The 18,273-nt window shown below is 43.7% G+C and overlaps 1 protein-coding gene across 3 annotated transcripts in view; it reads left to right on the top strand.

Annotated features, from left to right (window-relative positions):
- Positions 1-341: 341 nt before the first annotated feature.
- The window catches only part of LOC126535961 (uncharacterized), a 146,733-nt gene continuing 128,801 nt past the window's right edge, over positions 342-18,273 (top strand). For 2 of the 3 annotated variants that reach the window (XM_050182839.3, XM_055073408.2), the window contains exons 1-7: positions 342-567; positions 2,901-5,213; positions 8,209-8,390; positions 10,330-10,400; positions 15,651-15,707; positions 16,048-16,128; positions 18,072-18,203. In XM_050182839.3, coding sequence (XP_050038796.3) covers positions 559-567; positions 2,901-5,213; positions 8,209-8,390; positions 10,330-10,400; positions 15,651-15,707; positions 16,048-16,128; positions 18,072-18,203 — 2,845 coding nt within the window. In that variant the 5' untranslated portion in view covers positions 342-558. The remainder of the gene's footprint in view (positions 568-2,900; positions 5,214-8,208; positions 8,391-10,329; positions 10,401-15,650; positions 15,708-16,047; positions 16,129-18,071; positions 18,204-18,273) is intronic. The other variant, XM_055073407.2, reaches the window with a different exon arrangement.

Here is an 18,273-nt window from a genome sequence, read left to right as displayed (position 1 = left end):
AATCCTACCTAAGCCCAATTGCGTGAGTGGCGAGTTCCGTGAGAAATAAAAATATATCGCGTCTAAATAAGATAGATTATAATACCCGTCTTGTAGCTAGATTATCTAATGTTGAAGTTGACTGTCATAAAAAGCTGCGACAACGAGGAACTTATTCTTACATCGGGTGCGTTGCAACGCCTTGCGCAGAAAACAGCGGTAGCTTTTACCAACTACGCGCATTGATTTATACCCATAAGTCCTTGCGCGTCTGCTGACTGCATCAGCAGCGCTCCCACTCCCGCCACCTGCCTCCTCGCTGTGCCTGCGCCTGTGCCATCAGCCTCTCCACAGGGTAAAGAAAAAAAAAAAAATTATCGCAAGAGATGAAGAAAACATTGCAAGACGCGTAGCGACGTATGCGTATTGCTTGTGTGGCAACGATGTGTGCGCTGTAACTTGTTTCGCTCGCCTCCCTCGAAGCTGCGAGGCGAATTAATTACCGCTACGTCTTCAATATGTGCCCGTGAGGTGTTTCAATTCGCGCGGGAGTTGGAGGATACCGTTGATCCGACCGCAATGGCAGAGGTGAGTGGAGTCGGCGCTGATAGCAGCGTCCGCTGCACACACTCCGTTGTCACATGTTATCGCTCACACGCTTCGTTGTTTTTCGCTGAACGTCTTCGGTTGAGAGCTGGCGTGGCCCCGGACCGTCGTTTGTTGCTGCGTCATTTAGGCTTTCCTCTCTGGGAACTATAATGATACCTTTCCTTACGAACATGCCTGCACGGCGCATCGCATCGTCAACGCAAAGGTCGCTACTCGCTGCAGATTCCCTGTCCAGCGTTTGCGGTTTCTTTTTCCTTGTTTTATGCAGCGTTAGATTTAACTACGCGTAGTATTATATGTGTAAATATGTGTGTAGGATCACCAAAAGTTGAAACAAAGGTCTGTCTTTCGGGGGTGTGGCACCGGTGCGTGAGAAGAAACGCCTGCTGCTTGGCGATGCCGAACATACGTTGAGATCGTGCGTCACATAAAATATATAATCCGGCGTTTGAATGTCACTCGCGAGGCTGTGATTGCAAAGCGATGTTGCTGTGTCTGAGATGATCAACTACTTTTCCTTTTAATCATTATATTCGTACTATCTCCTTTAATTTCTGGGCCAGAGAGGCCCGGTTGTCGACCGCGCGGCTGCGTATACGGAGCCCCGCGTCACTCCGATCAATAGCATGTCGCCTAGCTGACTCCGCTATATGTTCATGTGAATCGTAACGTTATGGTTCTTCCTAGGCACTGCCTCAAGCAGTTCTGCTTACAGTGGCCTCGAAGTACAGAACACTGCATAGGAACGCGTTTTTCCGAACCTTCAATGGGGTAGTGTTCGACGAAGCAGAACTTATTTTTCTACGTGATTGCCAGTCGCGCGGTCCCGCCTGATAGCGACACTGTAGACATTGGTCTGGACTGGTCTGTCTGTACCAAGGTCTGGACATAGACTTCGGCAGGCCCCTGTTGGTTAAGTAGCACACAGAGGTCGCACTTGCTCAGGTCGTAACCGTAATCTGCACAAGTGACTGTTTGATACTCTAGTAATATTATAAGTCGCTGGCTTCCGGCGCGCGCGTGATACGGCCAGTGAAGGACGGTTTCTTTAGCTCATTTTCAGTAAAGGCCGTTTAACGTTTACACAGACGTGGAAGCCGATAGTGCGGCTGTGTTCAACGTACGGGCTGCACAATGCACTTCGGGGAAGTAAAAAACGTGCGCAAAATGTCAAATAACGCTCCCGTCGAAAACAGCGCGGTAGTGTGCGTATTCGGTGTAACTACGATAAGATGGTCCCACGGAGCCTTTTGCCCTTCTCTCTATTCCGTGGTTCTCTTAAAGAGAATCGGGTCGAACCAAACAAATGTTGTGGAGACACTGCTTTAGAACGAAACATCCAGAATAAACAATATTGTTTCCAGCAGCTGCGTGCGTGTGGTCGCAGTGACATATCGCGGCGCAAACGTTGTTTTCCCGGCCGTGTTCTTAGAACTTACGTATGTGCACAAAGCACACCCTTAACTTTAATTTTATTTTTCGTTTCCACCGCAGTACACGTTCTGCACGTGTGCGTGAAACGGCACACCTTTCCCTTCTGCGCCTTCGAGGCAGGCTGCAGTAACTTGCGCCTCGCCTCGTACGTCGTATTGTTCGCTGCGCGTGCGACCGACCGCACATCTTTATTCTCCCACTGGCAGGTCATTTACTGGTGCTGTCTACTTTTAAATATTTGCTTGTTCTAAACTAGCACATCTCCGCGCGCTCTTGCGGATTCGTATGATGTTCTCTCCACTTTTCAACCTCCTCCTCCTCTAAAATGTTTGGAGAGCGAAGAGCTGACTGCATGCTTAGCGCCGTGGCGAGAGCGACACTGCGGGCTCCCACAAATGTGGGTCAGGAGTGCCTGCCCTCCTCCGGAGTTAGCGCGAGAGAGGGAGAAAACCCGAAATGGATGCGAGAAAGGGTCATCTGCTGGATGGGATGGAACACGTTGAGAAATGGAAGGGCCCAAGCGAAGGGCGGGTGCGTGTGTTTATTTTGGTGGTGGCGCGGAGGACCGTGTTTCCTTTTCTGATTGGAGAGAAGGACACCGTCTTGAGAGAACAGGAAAAGCGCTTCTCCGCGGTAGGTTCAGAGCAGTGGCTGTACACCACTTCTGCTGACAGGCAGCATCTGTCTTCTGGGATAGATGTGGGAGTTCCGCAGTCCTCCTCGTGTGACCTGAGTTTGTCGGGTGTGTTGTACAACCCTTGATTACTACAGTGCTTGCAACAGGATTGGAAGTGCGTGTTGGGTGGCTGTTGTGCCTGTGTTCACCAAAAAAACAAAAACAAAAAAACGATCTTTTGATTATTTTTTTTTATTCCCAGGGTCACAGGCCTGATACTGGACAGCAGAGGAGCTCCAAGATTGCCCGTTTCATTCCAAGACCTCAGCGTGTCATTGCCAAGAAACTAGAAGACTTCACAGCACTCCTCCCCAAAGCCACCTTAAACCTTCCGTCAGAAGCGGAGCCACTTCCAAAACCGACTTCCCCTTCATTAAATCATCAGAGTACAGAAGCACCAGTTGATGAGGCATTCAGAAGAACCCACAAGTATCTAAAGATTGGTGATCGTGTGTCTATAGGAGAATCGAAACACGGCGTACTTCAATACTATGGAGAAACGCATTTTGCCGAAGGAGTTTTGTGTGGTGTTGAGCTTGATGACGCAGCAGGTGGAAAGCACAGTGGCATTGTTGATGGAGTAACCTATTTTGCATGCCGTCCGAACCATGGTATCTTTGTACCAGAGTCGAAAGTGAAACTGCGCGTCCAGCAGTCAGTGCGAACACTGCCCGAGTTATCTTCACAGGCTCAGACGGAAAATGAACAGCCAGCAGTTAGGCCGAAAAGTGCATCCCTCCTGTCACGCCTCCCCAAGCTCGGGTTCTCAGGCAGGGCGTCAAAATTAAGGCAGAAAGAAATAGATACAAGAGACGAAGTCGATGAGCTTGGCAGTTATGTCACTGGTCGCAATACTGAGGCAGCATCATATTCAGCTGACCATGCGCCGTTATGGAGAGATGCAACTACAACTTGTTCCCCAGACAGTGATTCTGATGACTATGATCGTAGAGACTCATCGCTACGTGATCGTGTGAGTCCGGAGGTTCTTCAGGAACTTCGCTCTGCACTGATGAGTGAACTACCACCACAGGAACCAGCTCCTGATCCAAGTGCTGCACCGAAAAACACTCTTTCCCCCATTCATGAAAATTCTGACGAAGTTGAAAACAGGTGTGCTAAGAAAACACTTTCGCAAAGCCCAGAAGGAGCTGTTGGGGGTGTTGACTTTCTTTCTCCAATTGCCGAAATCATGGATGAGATGGATGAAGGTTCGAAGCAAGACAGCCTGGGAATACTAACAGATGGTGCTATGAGAGATATTGCTGTGTCTGTTGATGGACAGTCGTACCAAGGGGTTCTCCCAAATTCATTTTCTATAGATGATGTGGCTGACATTGTGGACGAAGAGCAGCTAGATGAGGGGGATGAGGAGCCCTGTGCTGCATCCACAGAATTCAAGCCTAGTGACCCCCTTACTGACGACAACATTCCAATGATAAGTAGTAATGTTTTGCGAATATTGCAGTATAATTTCCCCGACCAAGTAGACTACCTCAACACGGTTATGGCTCGCAGTGGAGCCATCATAACCAATGAGCCTTCCCCACTTAGTCATACTATGTCCGAGACTCCCTCTTCGGTGACTGCCGACCTTAATTCTGATGAATCCAGCATGAAGAAGACATCCGACAGTCTCGAATGCTCATCTGGGTTTGCGACCAGCATTGGTTCTGTGGAGTGCGAGCTTCCAAGTGCAGCCGATGCACTGACCGCAGTCAACCTGAGCAGCCTGCAGGGAGAGGATGGCACCAGGCCCAAGCGACCCACATCGGCCTACACTGTGCGCAGCACAGACACAGGCTTCCAGGGTGACTCTGAAATGGAGAACCAAAGTGAAGCAGGGACCGCAGTGAGCCCGTGTGAAGACAAGATGATGCGGTGGTCCACCTGCAGCAGCCAAGATAGTGGCGCCGTCTCTGAGTCAGAGTTTCAAAGACGAAATCTCCATCCGGACTGCTGCCCGGACTGTGGCCGTGTCCCCTCGCCTGCCGGGAAGCACCTGCCATCCCTCCATCTGCAGGCACCGGTGTCCAAGGATCCCATGTTGGCCGTGAAGCAAGATGAAGCGGGCGCAGTGCAGCAACAGTCCACTAGTGAACCAGAAGTTGTGCATGCCGCTGGAGAACGAGAAATGACCCGTGAAGAGGGCAGTAGTCTGGATGCGCACCCTGCCGAGGCGGGTGAAAGCCAAACCAACGAACCTGAGACTGCAACTAAAGATGCTGATGACATTGACATTGAAAAGCCAGTGGCTGAGCCTGAAGAGGCTAAGGTTGCTGCCATGGAGAAGACAGGCAAAGCGGTAAAGACAACATTGAAGAGAGTACCCATTTCCTTTCCAAAGCCAGCACCAAAGGTAGTGGTCTCTAAAGTAAAAGCAATGATTGAAGCAAGCAAAACAGAAAGTGAAGAGCCAACAAAAAAAATTGTAAGGCAACCAAAGAAAGGTCGATGGGATGACGTTACTTCAAAATTGGCCGCCAGCATGGCTGATGACAAGGTAAAACCAAAGGTAAGCATAGAGCTCTTTTTGGTTCGAATAACCTATCCAGCATATGTTTTCAAGCTCTTAATATGTTTTCAAGCCTCATGCTTTTAAATCATCATGATCTTTGCATGCATTCAAATATGAACTTAAAGTATAACTAGTTGTCCTGAATAATTTACTTTGTATATAAAGTGTGTACTTCATTTGTTAAATAGGTTTATACAATTTAGATTGGTAGTGTGCAAATTTTTTTTATTATTATGTATGACTCCTTGTATGAAAATCGAATGTATTCCTTTTCACTATTTCGTTCGCTTTTTATTTACTTATAGATAGCATAATTTTACACCGCTGTATTAATGAATCATATTGTACCAATCTATTTGTTAACCGAGGGTGCCGCTGCAGTCGTTTGACTTTGGGACCCTGGCCTGTATACTACTAACGACCAACTGTGTATCTTGAACAATAAACTGAAACTGAAGTAGTGCACTTCGACTATTAAGATATGTAACTCTGTCTTTAAGCATGACATTTGACTGGGCAGTTTAATGCAGTTATGCAGAAAACAGGCATAATAATAAGCATGGAAGTTGAGGTGTGCTGGTTTCCACCCAAGGGAAAACACTTTATGTAAGAAGGTTCATCACTTTTGAATAATGCAAACATGACAAATAGGCACTGAAATGGGAGATGTGCTTTTTGATATGCATATTAAGCTGATCGGCATGGAGCTGAAAATACTTTTACTATGTGCATGTGTTCTGTGAACAGCTTGGGGTTGCTTGTACAGAAGTTCACTCTCTCTGGACTTTATTCTCAGGAGCTTGTGCCCAGATCTACACACAGCTGTTGCGTACATGCTTTCTTGAATGTTTGTAGCTGTATTGTGAGTACCGTTGATGCCAGACATGAGAGGGGACCTTTCAGAAGTGTCAGTGCAGTTTAGCAAGTCAGTGTTCATGGTTTCACCGTATGTGTTCATTGTGCTGCATTTCAATGAAGTCATGTGAAGTATGTATCATGGAACACTGGCAGATGCAGCTTAGCAAACGGCCCATTCAGAAAATATCAGCCATACTTGTGCGTGGCATAGTGTAGTTATTAATGCATAGCTCCGAAAACATTATTTTTATATTGCCTTTTAGCCCAACGTATTATTATTTGCTTACTCCATAGACAACAGACTGAGATTACTGCACACTACACTGACAACACACTAGTAATATGTGTTCATGATCACCAGCTGTGCTGGTCGCTTTTGAAATGCACAAAGGCAGTCTATATATAGGGAGAGAGATTTGTTTTTGTCTGGGTAGTATTAGTGGTGCGGTATATAATTTGAATGTTACAGAAAATGATCTTGAGGTAAACTCTTGGGAGGACTCTGTGCAAGCTATTATGCTTTAATGATACATTTGTAGCAAGCAAGTGGCGTGGCAGAAGGGTGGCATGTATGTAAAGTCAATGTAGTTATTCAGCTAATAGAGCCATGCTGATAACAAGCATCTCTGTTCTGATGAAACTGGAATTAAAAAATGCCCGTATGCTTCAATGTTGGTGGATATTAAAGAGGACGGTGAACAGGAACATTAAGGTGGGCTTGAGTGCTCAGTTACACTTACAGAATTGCAAATAGGCCAGTTTAACCATGATTGGTAAAACTTTACCACTGATTTTACCATTGGTGTGTTAGAAAGGACGGTAAAGCGAAAGTTGTGCGGAGCTGCCACCTTGACATTTTTGTATGATTTTCTGATGATGTCATCGATTTTGGCAGCAGCCTGTGTCTGCTCTGTGTCTGGTTAACTCCTGACCATCGCAAAATATGATATCACATTTGAAATTAAGGGAAAACTCAGCCTGGCAACTTCTGTGGGTCCCTCTTGCATTCCAAATTCTCAAAAGAGAAAACAAAAACACTGAAATCTTTTATCTTACCATAAGATCATGTGCTTCAAATGAGAAAGAGAAGCTTGAATTTCATTTTCTCCCCTAGTGTGTGGTTTCCTTTGGGTGAAGAGTGCACAGATGGTCCAAAAGTATCGAATGATTTATGGCATATTTTTCTGGTAATGTTAATGAGCACTCCAGCAGTACTTCACAGGTCGTGTGCGACAGCAGTTAAGCTTTACTGTGCCTGCAAGAAGGGTCAAACGTGGATAATGAAGCATGAATGACACTTATTTCACTCAGTTCATCTTGTGATGCAGCATTTTGGTAGCACTGCCAGAATGCTCTGAAATGGCCACTCAAACGTGTCATTAGTGCTTTTGCATCGCTGTACGTTTAAAGACCCTAAGGTGGTCAAAATTAATCTGCAGCCATCGTCTCCAATATTCTTCATAGTTCAGGTGTTGCTTTGGCATAACTGGCAGCTGGTTATAACTGAGGAAGCACTATATTGCACCAAATTAGGAACATTTTTATATCAATTACTGTATTCGAAGAGCCACCAGTCACAAAAGACCCACACCTCCACTTTCATGCTGAAAAAAAAAAAAATTGGAGAACAAATGTCTCACCGAAGATCACTTGCATCAAATTTTACACCAGAGCAGTTAGAGTTGAATGATTTCAACAGTGAAAGTAGCAAATTAGTGAATGCACATTTCTCAAATAAATAATTGGTTACTGAATAGTTATTTCCAGCAAGAGCTACCTGAGTGTCCCCATGATGTCTTGTGGACTGTGGTGAACACCTGTGAACCCCTACTCAAAAGGTCCGCAGAAGCGGCAGCATGCGTCGTTGCACTCACATGCAACTGTGCAGAGAGGAGATGCCCTGTCCTCCAATGGGAAGGTCTGTGTTCTTCATAACAGCCATTGCGTAATATGTAGTGTCAGCAGCTAGTCCAAATGCTGACTCGCATGAGAACTGCTTTCGGCCAAGATTTTGAAAAATAGTCTGGGTATTACATAAGATTTATAATAATCGAGGCAAACAAGTGAATACATAACTGCATTAACAAATGTTGTCCAATGTTATCTTGCTGATGTTATCCTTCCTGCAATGCAGGTGAAAGAGGTGAAAAGCAAGGTCTTCACTAACCTGGAAGGAGCCAAGCAGCAGGCCACCCGACCCACTGCTCTGCCGCCCACTCTCCGCAAGCCGGGGCGCTGCAGCACATCCTCCAGGGGCAGTGTTCGAACCGAGGCCGATGCTGCAACGCCATCAAGTGAACGCCACCACGACTCGCCGTGAGTCTGTGGTGTTTCTCTCCCCAAAACAGAAGAAGCTAGGCTTGAATGGCCGAGCAGGCAGCGCTGCGGCAGCTATGCAAGTAACGCAGTCATAAAGTCTCGCTCCACACGATTCACAGTGCAGTCATTTTGGCCTGCAATGCTTTCCACAGAATAAATACTATGTAATATTACAACTACAACTTGTGGGCGTAAGGTTACATCAAATTGCATGTTATTTGTGCACCTTTGTTGTCCCAGTTAGTGAGGTACTATGTTTTGGACGTGATTGCAAGCGTTGCATTGTGGTCACAGCTTGCCAAAATCACTGCAGAATGCCAAAATGGCACTCATTCGATTATAAATAGGTTCAGATCTGTGACACCTTTCATGTGATAATTATGCCATATATTGCAACGTGGAGGTATGAGACTTAATGTTACATTGCATTAGATGATGCATGCTTATGTCCTTCTTTTATATGTAACGAATTCTTTTTTTTTGGTTGTTAATGCTAGCAGTGGGAGAAGTCTGCCAAAGGATGGCTAATCAGGGGTCTTGGAACTCATCAGTGATAGCAGTGCATGGCAAAATGAAGACACAGAAAGAGATAAAGACGGGACAAGCACTTTCTGGTAACTGAAGCTTTGTTGGAAACGAATTGGGGCATAAATAGAACAATGCACAACAACAAAAACAAGAAAACCACGCTGACACATCAGTGTTGGTCAACTATACAGAAGATTACACAGACAAGTTACGAGCAGTCAAGGAATGCCATTGTTCTTTGTCGAAGTGATAGAAGTCCGGCTAATACATGTGTGTTGCTTCATGAAAATGCAAAATGCTTCAATAATTTCCCACTCGCATTGGTCCTTGTGCCATGTGATTATGGTAGTGCTACACAAGGCCAGTGCCATCCACAGTCATGACAATGACTGCACAGGCGCATTGGTTCACAACATGGAAACGCCTTGAAAGGTGCAGAGACCTCCGAATTGTCAAGTCATTGTAGCGACTGTTAATGGGTGCCGACCTTCTGTAGCGTCGCCGTAATCACAAGGCACAAAGACAAACAAACACAGGAAATTATTGAAGCATTTTGGATTTTCCAAAAGCAAATCACACCTGTTAACAAACCTTCTATCACTTTGACAAAGGACGGCCAGATTGTGTGACATTTTCACGCAGTCCCGATAAGTCGTGTAATCGGGGTTCTACTGTAGCTGGATTCGCACAGCCAGCCTGAGGGACTGCTCATGTGAGCAGTGCCATAAACAGTCCATCTGTGGCCAGTGCTCATGTGGCAACAGAGAAAAGTGGACGATAGGTGCCGTCAAAGTTACATCCATGCTCCAAGAGCCATGTCTTTGGGTTCTTTTGCTGTAGGTCCCAAGGGCAATTTGACTTAAGTGATAATGCAGTTCATTCTGTGCAACCATAATGAGAGCAGACAGAATGGATTACACACGTTGGGTCTCATGATGCGCAGTCTTTCCTGTATATTCGGATAGCTAGGTAACTGCTGAACTGTTGTTTGAAGCAGAAGAGCATTGGAGAATGTGACAGCTCACCAATATGTGCAGGAAGCCTGTTATATTGCTGGCTGCATTGTGAACATGACTGGTTCTGACTGATACAAAGGTGGCTTGTTGCAGAATGGTTTCCCTCCGTATTCGCTGGCTTTTGTAGCCATTTAACACCAGGTACATCGATTATTTGGAATTTTTTGGGATGGCAATTTAGCACAGACTGTTTAGCTTTTATTAACGTGACTGATGCGCATTTGCAAAATCCAAAATTTATTTTATGTTCTGCATGCGCAACTACGCTGTTTTGTTTGTATTGCTGTTTCTTACAGCTCCTAGAGTAAACACACCCCCATTGTTAAAGCTCGCAATTACTACTGTCAAAGCATTTGACACCCAGATAACCGGCAATATGCCGATATTTTCAGGTGTGGTGAGTCTTCAAAGGATGACACTGCTGAAAGTACCACAACAGCACAGGACAGCACCATTATGAAAGGTAGGGAATTTCACCACTTTTCTTACTTTAACAACATTTTATTCTTTCAGTATGTGCAAAACCTTGATTAGTCCAACAACGCATTTGCAGGCGTGTATTCCAATACAAGAAGGTCAAATTGACGATGGATTTCAGTTTGTGTTTGTCCTGTGTCCTTCCTTTTTGTGTTGTCATTTTTCGCGCTGATGCAAAGAATGCATCAATTCCAACTCACCCAACTTTGGAAACCTTACTGAATTTCATTGCAGCATGGCAGTGACTAGCCTTTGATTTTCATTGCTTGTTCTTAGTAGCAGTCATTTGATAATGATGGAGTGTACGTTGGTGTCTTTCTTCCCACTTTCAAGGTGGAAGTTATCTTTCTTTTTTGTTCATGTGACAGAAGGATCTGGAAAAAAATGTGATAATGGTTACTTTCAGCATGAATGAGCTGAATTGACAACAGTTAGAATACTCCACAAGGACACGTTTCTCTGTTGATATAGGCTAAATAAACTCGAAGTTTTATATAACTCAGTTTGACAAATTGTTAGATATATTTAAGTAAATATAAAATGCTTATTTCCGATATCATCGTGCAATGAATAGTATATGCTTATAATGAATGTTGAATATAATAAAGGCATTTCCAAGTCAGATGCTACGTATAACGAGGTTCAGTCGTGTCGGTTGTGATTCTGAAAACTGAAAGGCCTCTGTCCTTACTAGTAGTAGTCAGACGTCTCAGTAGTGAGCCCCCTATGCTCTGTTTCATACATAGCAGGCAGCGTTAGGATGGTCAAAGACACTTCTCTGTCTGCTCACATTTGTGACCAAAAAAATAATCCATCGCATATGAAAGAAACACTTAGGTATGCATCTTCATTTCAATGTAACATTACCTATCATGCTTTTATGTCCCAAAATATTACATATTTATTACACGAAAGGCATCGCAGACCTGAACCCATGTACTACTGAATGAACACAGTGACTGTACTGTGACCGGCGGTCTCAGCACACTGCTCGTACTTGCAACCAATACACAGTACGACACATACTGGACTGAAGCATAACTGAAGATATAGCGTGCACCGTCCAGGCATCACCATTGACAGGTGCGCACATTCTGTTTGACTGCAATGCGCGATGATGCTCCCCCTATACTGCAATATTTTTGTTTCAGTTCTGGTTCTCCTTTATTTAAAATCAAGAAGAAAAAAACAATAAAAGAAAGCAGACGCTAAAATATTGCAGTATAGGGTGACTATTGTCTCATAGTGGGCGAAACTGGTTGTGCTATCAGTGTCAAATGAAATGTGAACAGCGGTACTTGCGGAACAGTTTGCGCAGTCATTATTAGATATAGGTTTGCTCAACTGGTTTTGCCAAACTGTGGGATAGTACTTGCCATATTCAGCAATGTCTGAGCTTCTGTTTTCTTCTATTTTTCTTTTCTCACTTTCATATAAAAGATAACCAAAACACAGACGAAAATATCGAAGTATAGGGGTAGTATCATCACGCAGTATGGTCAAACTGTTTGTGCATGCCTGTCAAGGGTGATGTCTCAGCAGCGCGCACTGTACCTTGAGTTATGTTTCAGCCAAATGCTCTGCTGTTCACATTTCACTTGACGCCGATAGTATAGGATGCCAGTCGAACAAACGAAAGACTTAGCAGTCTCAGACCTTGGCTCAGAAAGTGCGTACGCTTCAGAGAAGATGTGAATACTGACGCTGTCATGTTACTGTCGCCGTGAAAGAGACATTGGCCAATGGTGGTTTTGCAGACAGTGATGCAGCTTGCTGCCACTTGCGTGCACAGGGCTTTCAGTTCTCTTTCATTGAGAGGATGTCCTGTCCGTACTGACACTGTCCACATTAGTGAGACAAAAAAACGTGAGCATCTACTGTTGTGTGCATTTCCACCTTGTTCATTGTCCAGATAGCGACTTTCCATATTAACAACGCACAAATGCATTGGAAAAGTTTTGTGTCCCCAAGAAAACTCCCTTTTTTGAGTCATTCATGGTAATCATCGTCGTAATAACAAGGCAGGACTGCATGTCACTTTCAAAAACTTTGTACCATCCTTTAACAATGCATTTATACTAAGATGTATAATCACAGTTCTCCAACGCTATTACTGGCAATGAAACTTGATGTTTGAAACTTGAAGCAATGTTTCGTGTGCTAACCAAAGTAACTGTGTCATGGTGCTTTTTAAATGAAAGGCTATTGCCAGGCAAACACGCTGAGCTTCATTGATGTTCTTGTGCATCCAGTCAGGTTAATTAGTTGTGCGACACCTGAAAGCTGTACCAGAGTTATGAGAATTGCCAGTGTGCTTCAGGATTAAATTTAACAACCTGACAGAGTTCTTTACTGCATGCCTAAATTTGAGCACACTAGCATTTTTGCATTTCTGCCCCCATCCGAATGCAGCTGCATTGACTTGAGATTAAAACCCATGAGCTCAGTGTCAAAACACCATGAACACTGAGCTCCTGCAGTGGATGGCACCAGCGACAGGTTTCATTCATTCATTCATTCTATTTTCACCACTAGCCATACAAGGCGTAAACAGGAGGACTCAAAAATATCCAAATGATATATTAAAAACAATGCCAAGAATGTGGAGTACAATGGAGGCATCATGAAATAAAGTACTTTAAGGTATTGGCGTGACAGTTGTCTTTCTTTTTTTTTTTTGCTTTAAGTGACCTGAATTGTTGGAAAACGCTGGAAAGTTCCATGGCACCCCTCACCAATTTGTTATAATGCACATTTCCACGAACCAGTTTTGGTTTTGGTACCGTCGTAACTTTCATGAGTCACGACGTGATGATACAGTGACTTGCTCCATGCCTGCTTTCGTTGGAGCTGTCACATGTGAGCGCAGCCAGAACAAACGTGCAGCACTCTTGCTTGTTTTTTTATGAGCAGCAGCATCATACCTAGCCTTAGCGACACAACATTGGAAAATTTTGCTTTTTGTCATAATGTCATAATAATTTTGATGACGACAGGTCTGAAATTCTGAAGCAATTTTTTTTGTCTGAATAAGATTTCTCATAAGTGGTTCCCAACCTTTATACTTGCTAATTGTGATCCTTATATGTGCGAGAAGTGTGTAGTAGAGATTTTCTTCTAGTTCAAAAATATATGTGACTATTCTTTAAATCTACGTAGTAGAAGGTGGTAATCGGTTCATACCCTTAGCATATATCTGGATCCTTAGTTCAGTCTCACAGTGCAAGCAATTCCAAGGCAATCTTGAAAGTGGATTCAGAAAGTGAAACTCCAAGTTCCACTAGTGATGTTCTTTTGCAGCTGTTCAGGAAAGTCGAGAGCCCTACCATGTCTTTGGCATACTTACTGCAGAAAAATTGTGCCTATTGCAGACATTATTGAGTGCTGTTGTTTAACCCCTTAACTTCCTTGACAAACTTAAAAACATGTTAGAGTGTGGAATATCTTTTAGACCTACATTTCTTGTGCCAATCCTTTCTGAAAAATTATTATATACCAGGAATGGCTTGAATTTTGACTAAACGAGAAGAAAGGGGTTAACCGAGGGGCCTGAGTTTTATTAGTCATATCATAAGAAGCCAACAAACACTGACACCAAGGACAACATAGGGGAAATTACTTGTGCTTAATAAATGAAATAAAGAAAGGATAAATTAATGGAAATTAAAGTGGATGAAAAAACAACTTGCCACAGGTGGGAACCGAACCCACAACCTTCGCATTTCGCGTGCGATGCTCTGGTCTTTTAGATAAAAATAGCAAAAGTCATTGTGTACTATTTATTTGTCAAAATTGCAAGAAACTGCATATACACATACACATGTGCAAAAATTGCAGAAAGTTCACAACGAGTTAACTCTTCACTGGCACTAGGGGATGCTCATTGTGATGACGAGTTACCTCGTCATCGGAAGTTAAGGGGTTAAGTTAACAACCGGTAAAGGAAATGCTGAGTGAAGGTGAGAGCTTTATAACTGCTTTTGATAACCATGATGAATGAATGTTAGGCAGAACAAAAGCTGGCTGTTTTGTTACCAGAAATTTTTTTATTAATAAAAAAGTACTGAGCGGCCTTGGTTTAGCTAGGGTGCATTATTGTCTTCATAAGCCTGCTGGTTAATATGCCACCTTGTTGTCTTCGTAATGCAGTGATGTGCTGTATCATGGACCAATTACACACAAACATGCTTAAATAAATACGTGCTCCACAAAAGTGGTGTATGCTGGTTAGAACGGGCTTTTTTTTTCTTTTGTGCTTATGAGCTGTAGTTCTGTCTATTCCATTTGTAAATTTTAAATATTTAATCGTTGAGCCTCTATCAGCCAAGACACTTTAATTGTTCGGTCGTGTTGATATAATAAAGGTTGTGTTGCATGCTGTTTGCACTAACAAAATGAAATGTGAAATAAAATTAGTCTTGAAACATAAAACATGTTGATGTTAATACATTGATTTGCATTTCCATATTAATTGTTCATCTTGTGACCTGCTATGATGGCTCAGTGGCTATGGCACTCTGCTGCTGAGCACAAGGTCAGGGGCAGCCATGGTGGTGCCATTTCGATAGGGCCGAAATCCCCATGCACTTATATTTTGATGCACATTAGAACCTCACGGGATCGAAACTAACCGAAGCCCCCGACTACGGCATACCTCATAGTCCATATGTTGCTTTGGGATGTTAATAAACCCATAAATCAATCAACCAGTAGGTCATTTTTCACCATTTCCACGTCGTCGAGCATGATTTCCTTTCCTCAAGATTTCTGATGTGGAATGGTTCATTACATGTTTGAAAATTTCAGCATTATTTGTTCATTATTATTATTCTTTTCTTGTCTCTCTAAACGCGCCCATCTCACACCCTCTGCCTCTCAACTTATGCAGACAGACCAAATGTGCAGCTTTTCAATGTTATTTTGTTGTACAAGTGCGGTTACCCATCAAATAACTTAATTGAATAAATGGTGGGGTTTCACGTGGCTAAAGGTATGATTATGAGGCATGCCGTAGTGGCAGGCTCCAGATTAATTCTGTCCGCCTGGGGTTCTTTAACGTGCACCCGACGCACGATACATGACTGTTTTTCCATTGCCGCCCCATCATTATGTGGCCACCATGACCGAGACCGAACCTGCGACCTCGAGCTCAGCAGTGTGATCGCACAGCCACTGGGTAGGTGGTTACATGTCAGGCAAAATCACAGGGTGCTTTTTATTTGATTCCCTTCTCTAGGTGGTGATGCGGCATCAGTTCACTCCTCTGGAAAGGGAGCGGCCTCAGTCAAGTCCGGTGAGTCAGTTGCCTGTTGCTGTGCAGAGTGTAAGAACTTTGCATTGGTTGGGGAAGAGGCCAAGCTTCCGGTCAGGAGCGGACAATGTCTGTCATATGCGATCCAACCTATTTTTATTCTTCTATGAATTTCTTTCTCATGATCAGGGTTCCCTGTGATTAATTGACCAAATTGACCCACGACTGATCTCTAATCCATACCGTTGTTCTATGTATCCCTCGATGCTATGCCTTCACTATTCCTTTCTTTCACGACTGCACAATCCTTAGCATCCATTCACGTTTATTTGCCATCCTCTTGGTTTCTTCCTGTCTCACCCCTCAAATATCATGCTTTCAGCACTCTCGGAATGCAAAACAAAGCCCACTCCAAAGCGTCCAGACTACCCAAGGCCATGGAATACAAGGCCACCCACAAAAGGTAGGCCACTGCAACCGTCATGTGTCACACGGAAGAGAATTGTTTTTTTCCTACGTGGAAAGTCTGACTAGTTCCGAACCTGATGCTTCACACTGAACTTCACACTGAACTTCACAAGAGAGGCCCTTGGTGAGACAGCAATGGACACAAAGCGTCTTGCAGGGCCATGATTGGATGTGTATTACACTGCTTGTAGTAGGCTGGGTTGCATGCTACTTTTGCACTATTTTTTGGTTAGCCTGCTTTTTGATAGTTTACTTGGTTTTGCAGTAGTGTACTACATATCTACTCATTTGAGTAGTGGCTGCTGGTTGAGAGCTGTTATTGGATGTACACAATGCCTTGCATGTGATATGTAATATTAATGTAAATTTCACTGGCTAGTGAAGCATTTTGTTTTCTACTTCACACCTTACAAAGCTCATTGCTTGGGTCATATGACAGTAAGAAATTAAAAGAAACGTTTTATTCGAGATATTAGTGATAAAGGAGCCCAGTATAAATGTCTCTCCCAGCTAAGACAAATATTTGTACCAGAATCTAAGATGGAGATCACACTTCATGGTGTGTGCATTTTGTTCAATATTACATTTGAAAGTAGTACTTGCCAGTTTCATCAGTGGTAAATCAAAACTGTACGTCATCTGCTGCAGTGCCAGACAAAAATGTAGGTTTTCCCAGTTGAAGCAGTCGTGGCGTATGTTGCCACCAAGGCAAGAATGCTGTCTTCCCTCTTTCTTCACAATGGCAGACAGTTCATCTTCCTTGATGTTATTTTTATTGTTATCACATTTTTGGTCCAGCATTGCCACTGACAGTGGGAACTTCTGTTTTAGTTTGGATGATCTAGGCAATAACTGCTTCCAAACATAAAATTCAAGAAACTCCACTGTGAAATGCCACATCCCTGCGAAATGTGATTGTGAACAAGACTGTGATTTAGCTGGGAAAGTTGCTTATATCGAACTTCTTTATCAATGCAAGATTCTGTATAATAACACAATAAGAAAATTAGAGTAGAACAGAGTGAAGTTAGTTACTTTGGAAGTTGCACCATAGCTTTGCGCACAATATTTTCTGGACCGTTCTGTCTGTACTGAAAGTGCAGTTAGCTGCAGCATTTATTGACATTGGTTTTGCAGAGTGCAATGCCTACTGATAGCAAGCAGCACTCTGCCTCAGCTGTCAGTGTAGTGTGATTCCATATCCATAGTTCAGAAAACATCCTAAAGTGCCTTCTTTCAGTGAAGGTGTATGTACAATGTTATATGTACTGGCAGGGGTTGCATGGAAGTAGAATTTGCTAATTAGCACTAATTTCACTAACACAGTAACTGTTGATAACCCCACGTACAAAGTTATATAGTACCACATGTTTGGAGTCCTAGCTTGTTTCAGTTGTCTGCCTTTCATTGCACCCTTTATAAATGTGTGTGCCTAATATATTGGAGAGGGCAAAATTTTCATATTAACTTACAGACTCAGAAATATCAATTATTTTAGCTGACCTGCATAGAAGCCAGATGTTGCCACCATGTAACTTTAGGTGTGCATGTAATAGCCTCATGCAAAAAACATCACAACAGTCTGTGTCCATTTGGAATGCGTTTGGCGAGATTGCTGGCACCCACTGACTTGTGTGTTGGCAACTGATCCCTTGGCATGCAGCTATGAAGCAACTGCAATTTCCAGGTTATTCTTGCCGTACCTTTGTTGTTAGTACCTAAAATCATGCAAGCCAGCTTTGCAAGTTCTGTTGTGAACACATGCATGCCTGAAACAAAGATTAGCTCACTCTTCTTTAGTTGGGGTAGCACTTACATAGAGGGTAATTTGCACTAACCGGACTAACCAGAGTTCGTCCCCTCCTCCCTCTCCTTCCTAACCCATACCCAATCCGGCCTCTTACACCCACCATTCTCCTGGGTGCCCGGCTGGTCCAGAGTTGGACGGGGCTAGCATGAGCCGTCCTGCTTTGGCAAGGCGGAGTTTGCCGATGCAGCCAAAATCGCCTTGCATGCCCAAAACGGTGCACTTTAGCCCCCTGCCCTGCAGTCCTGCACCACGACGCCAAGGTCAGTGTAGATCGTGCCCTTGGCACCCAGGCAAATGCAAGGCTTGTGTGCTCTGCTTTCTATAGTGTAC

This window comes from Dermacentor andersoni, chromosome 4 (genome assembly GCF_023375885.2).
Source record: "Dermacentor andersoni chromosome 4, qqDerAnde1_hic_scaffold, whole genome shotgun sequence".
NCBI classification, from domain to species: Eukaryota; Metazoa; Arthropoda; class Arachnida; order Ixodida; family Ixodidae; genus Dermacentor; species Dermacentor andersoni.
The sequence above is the reverse complement of the archived record's forward strand: the minus strand, read 5'-3'. Positions and strand labels throughout refer to the sequence as shown.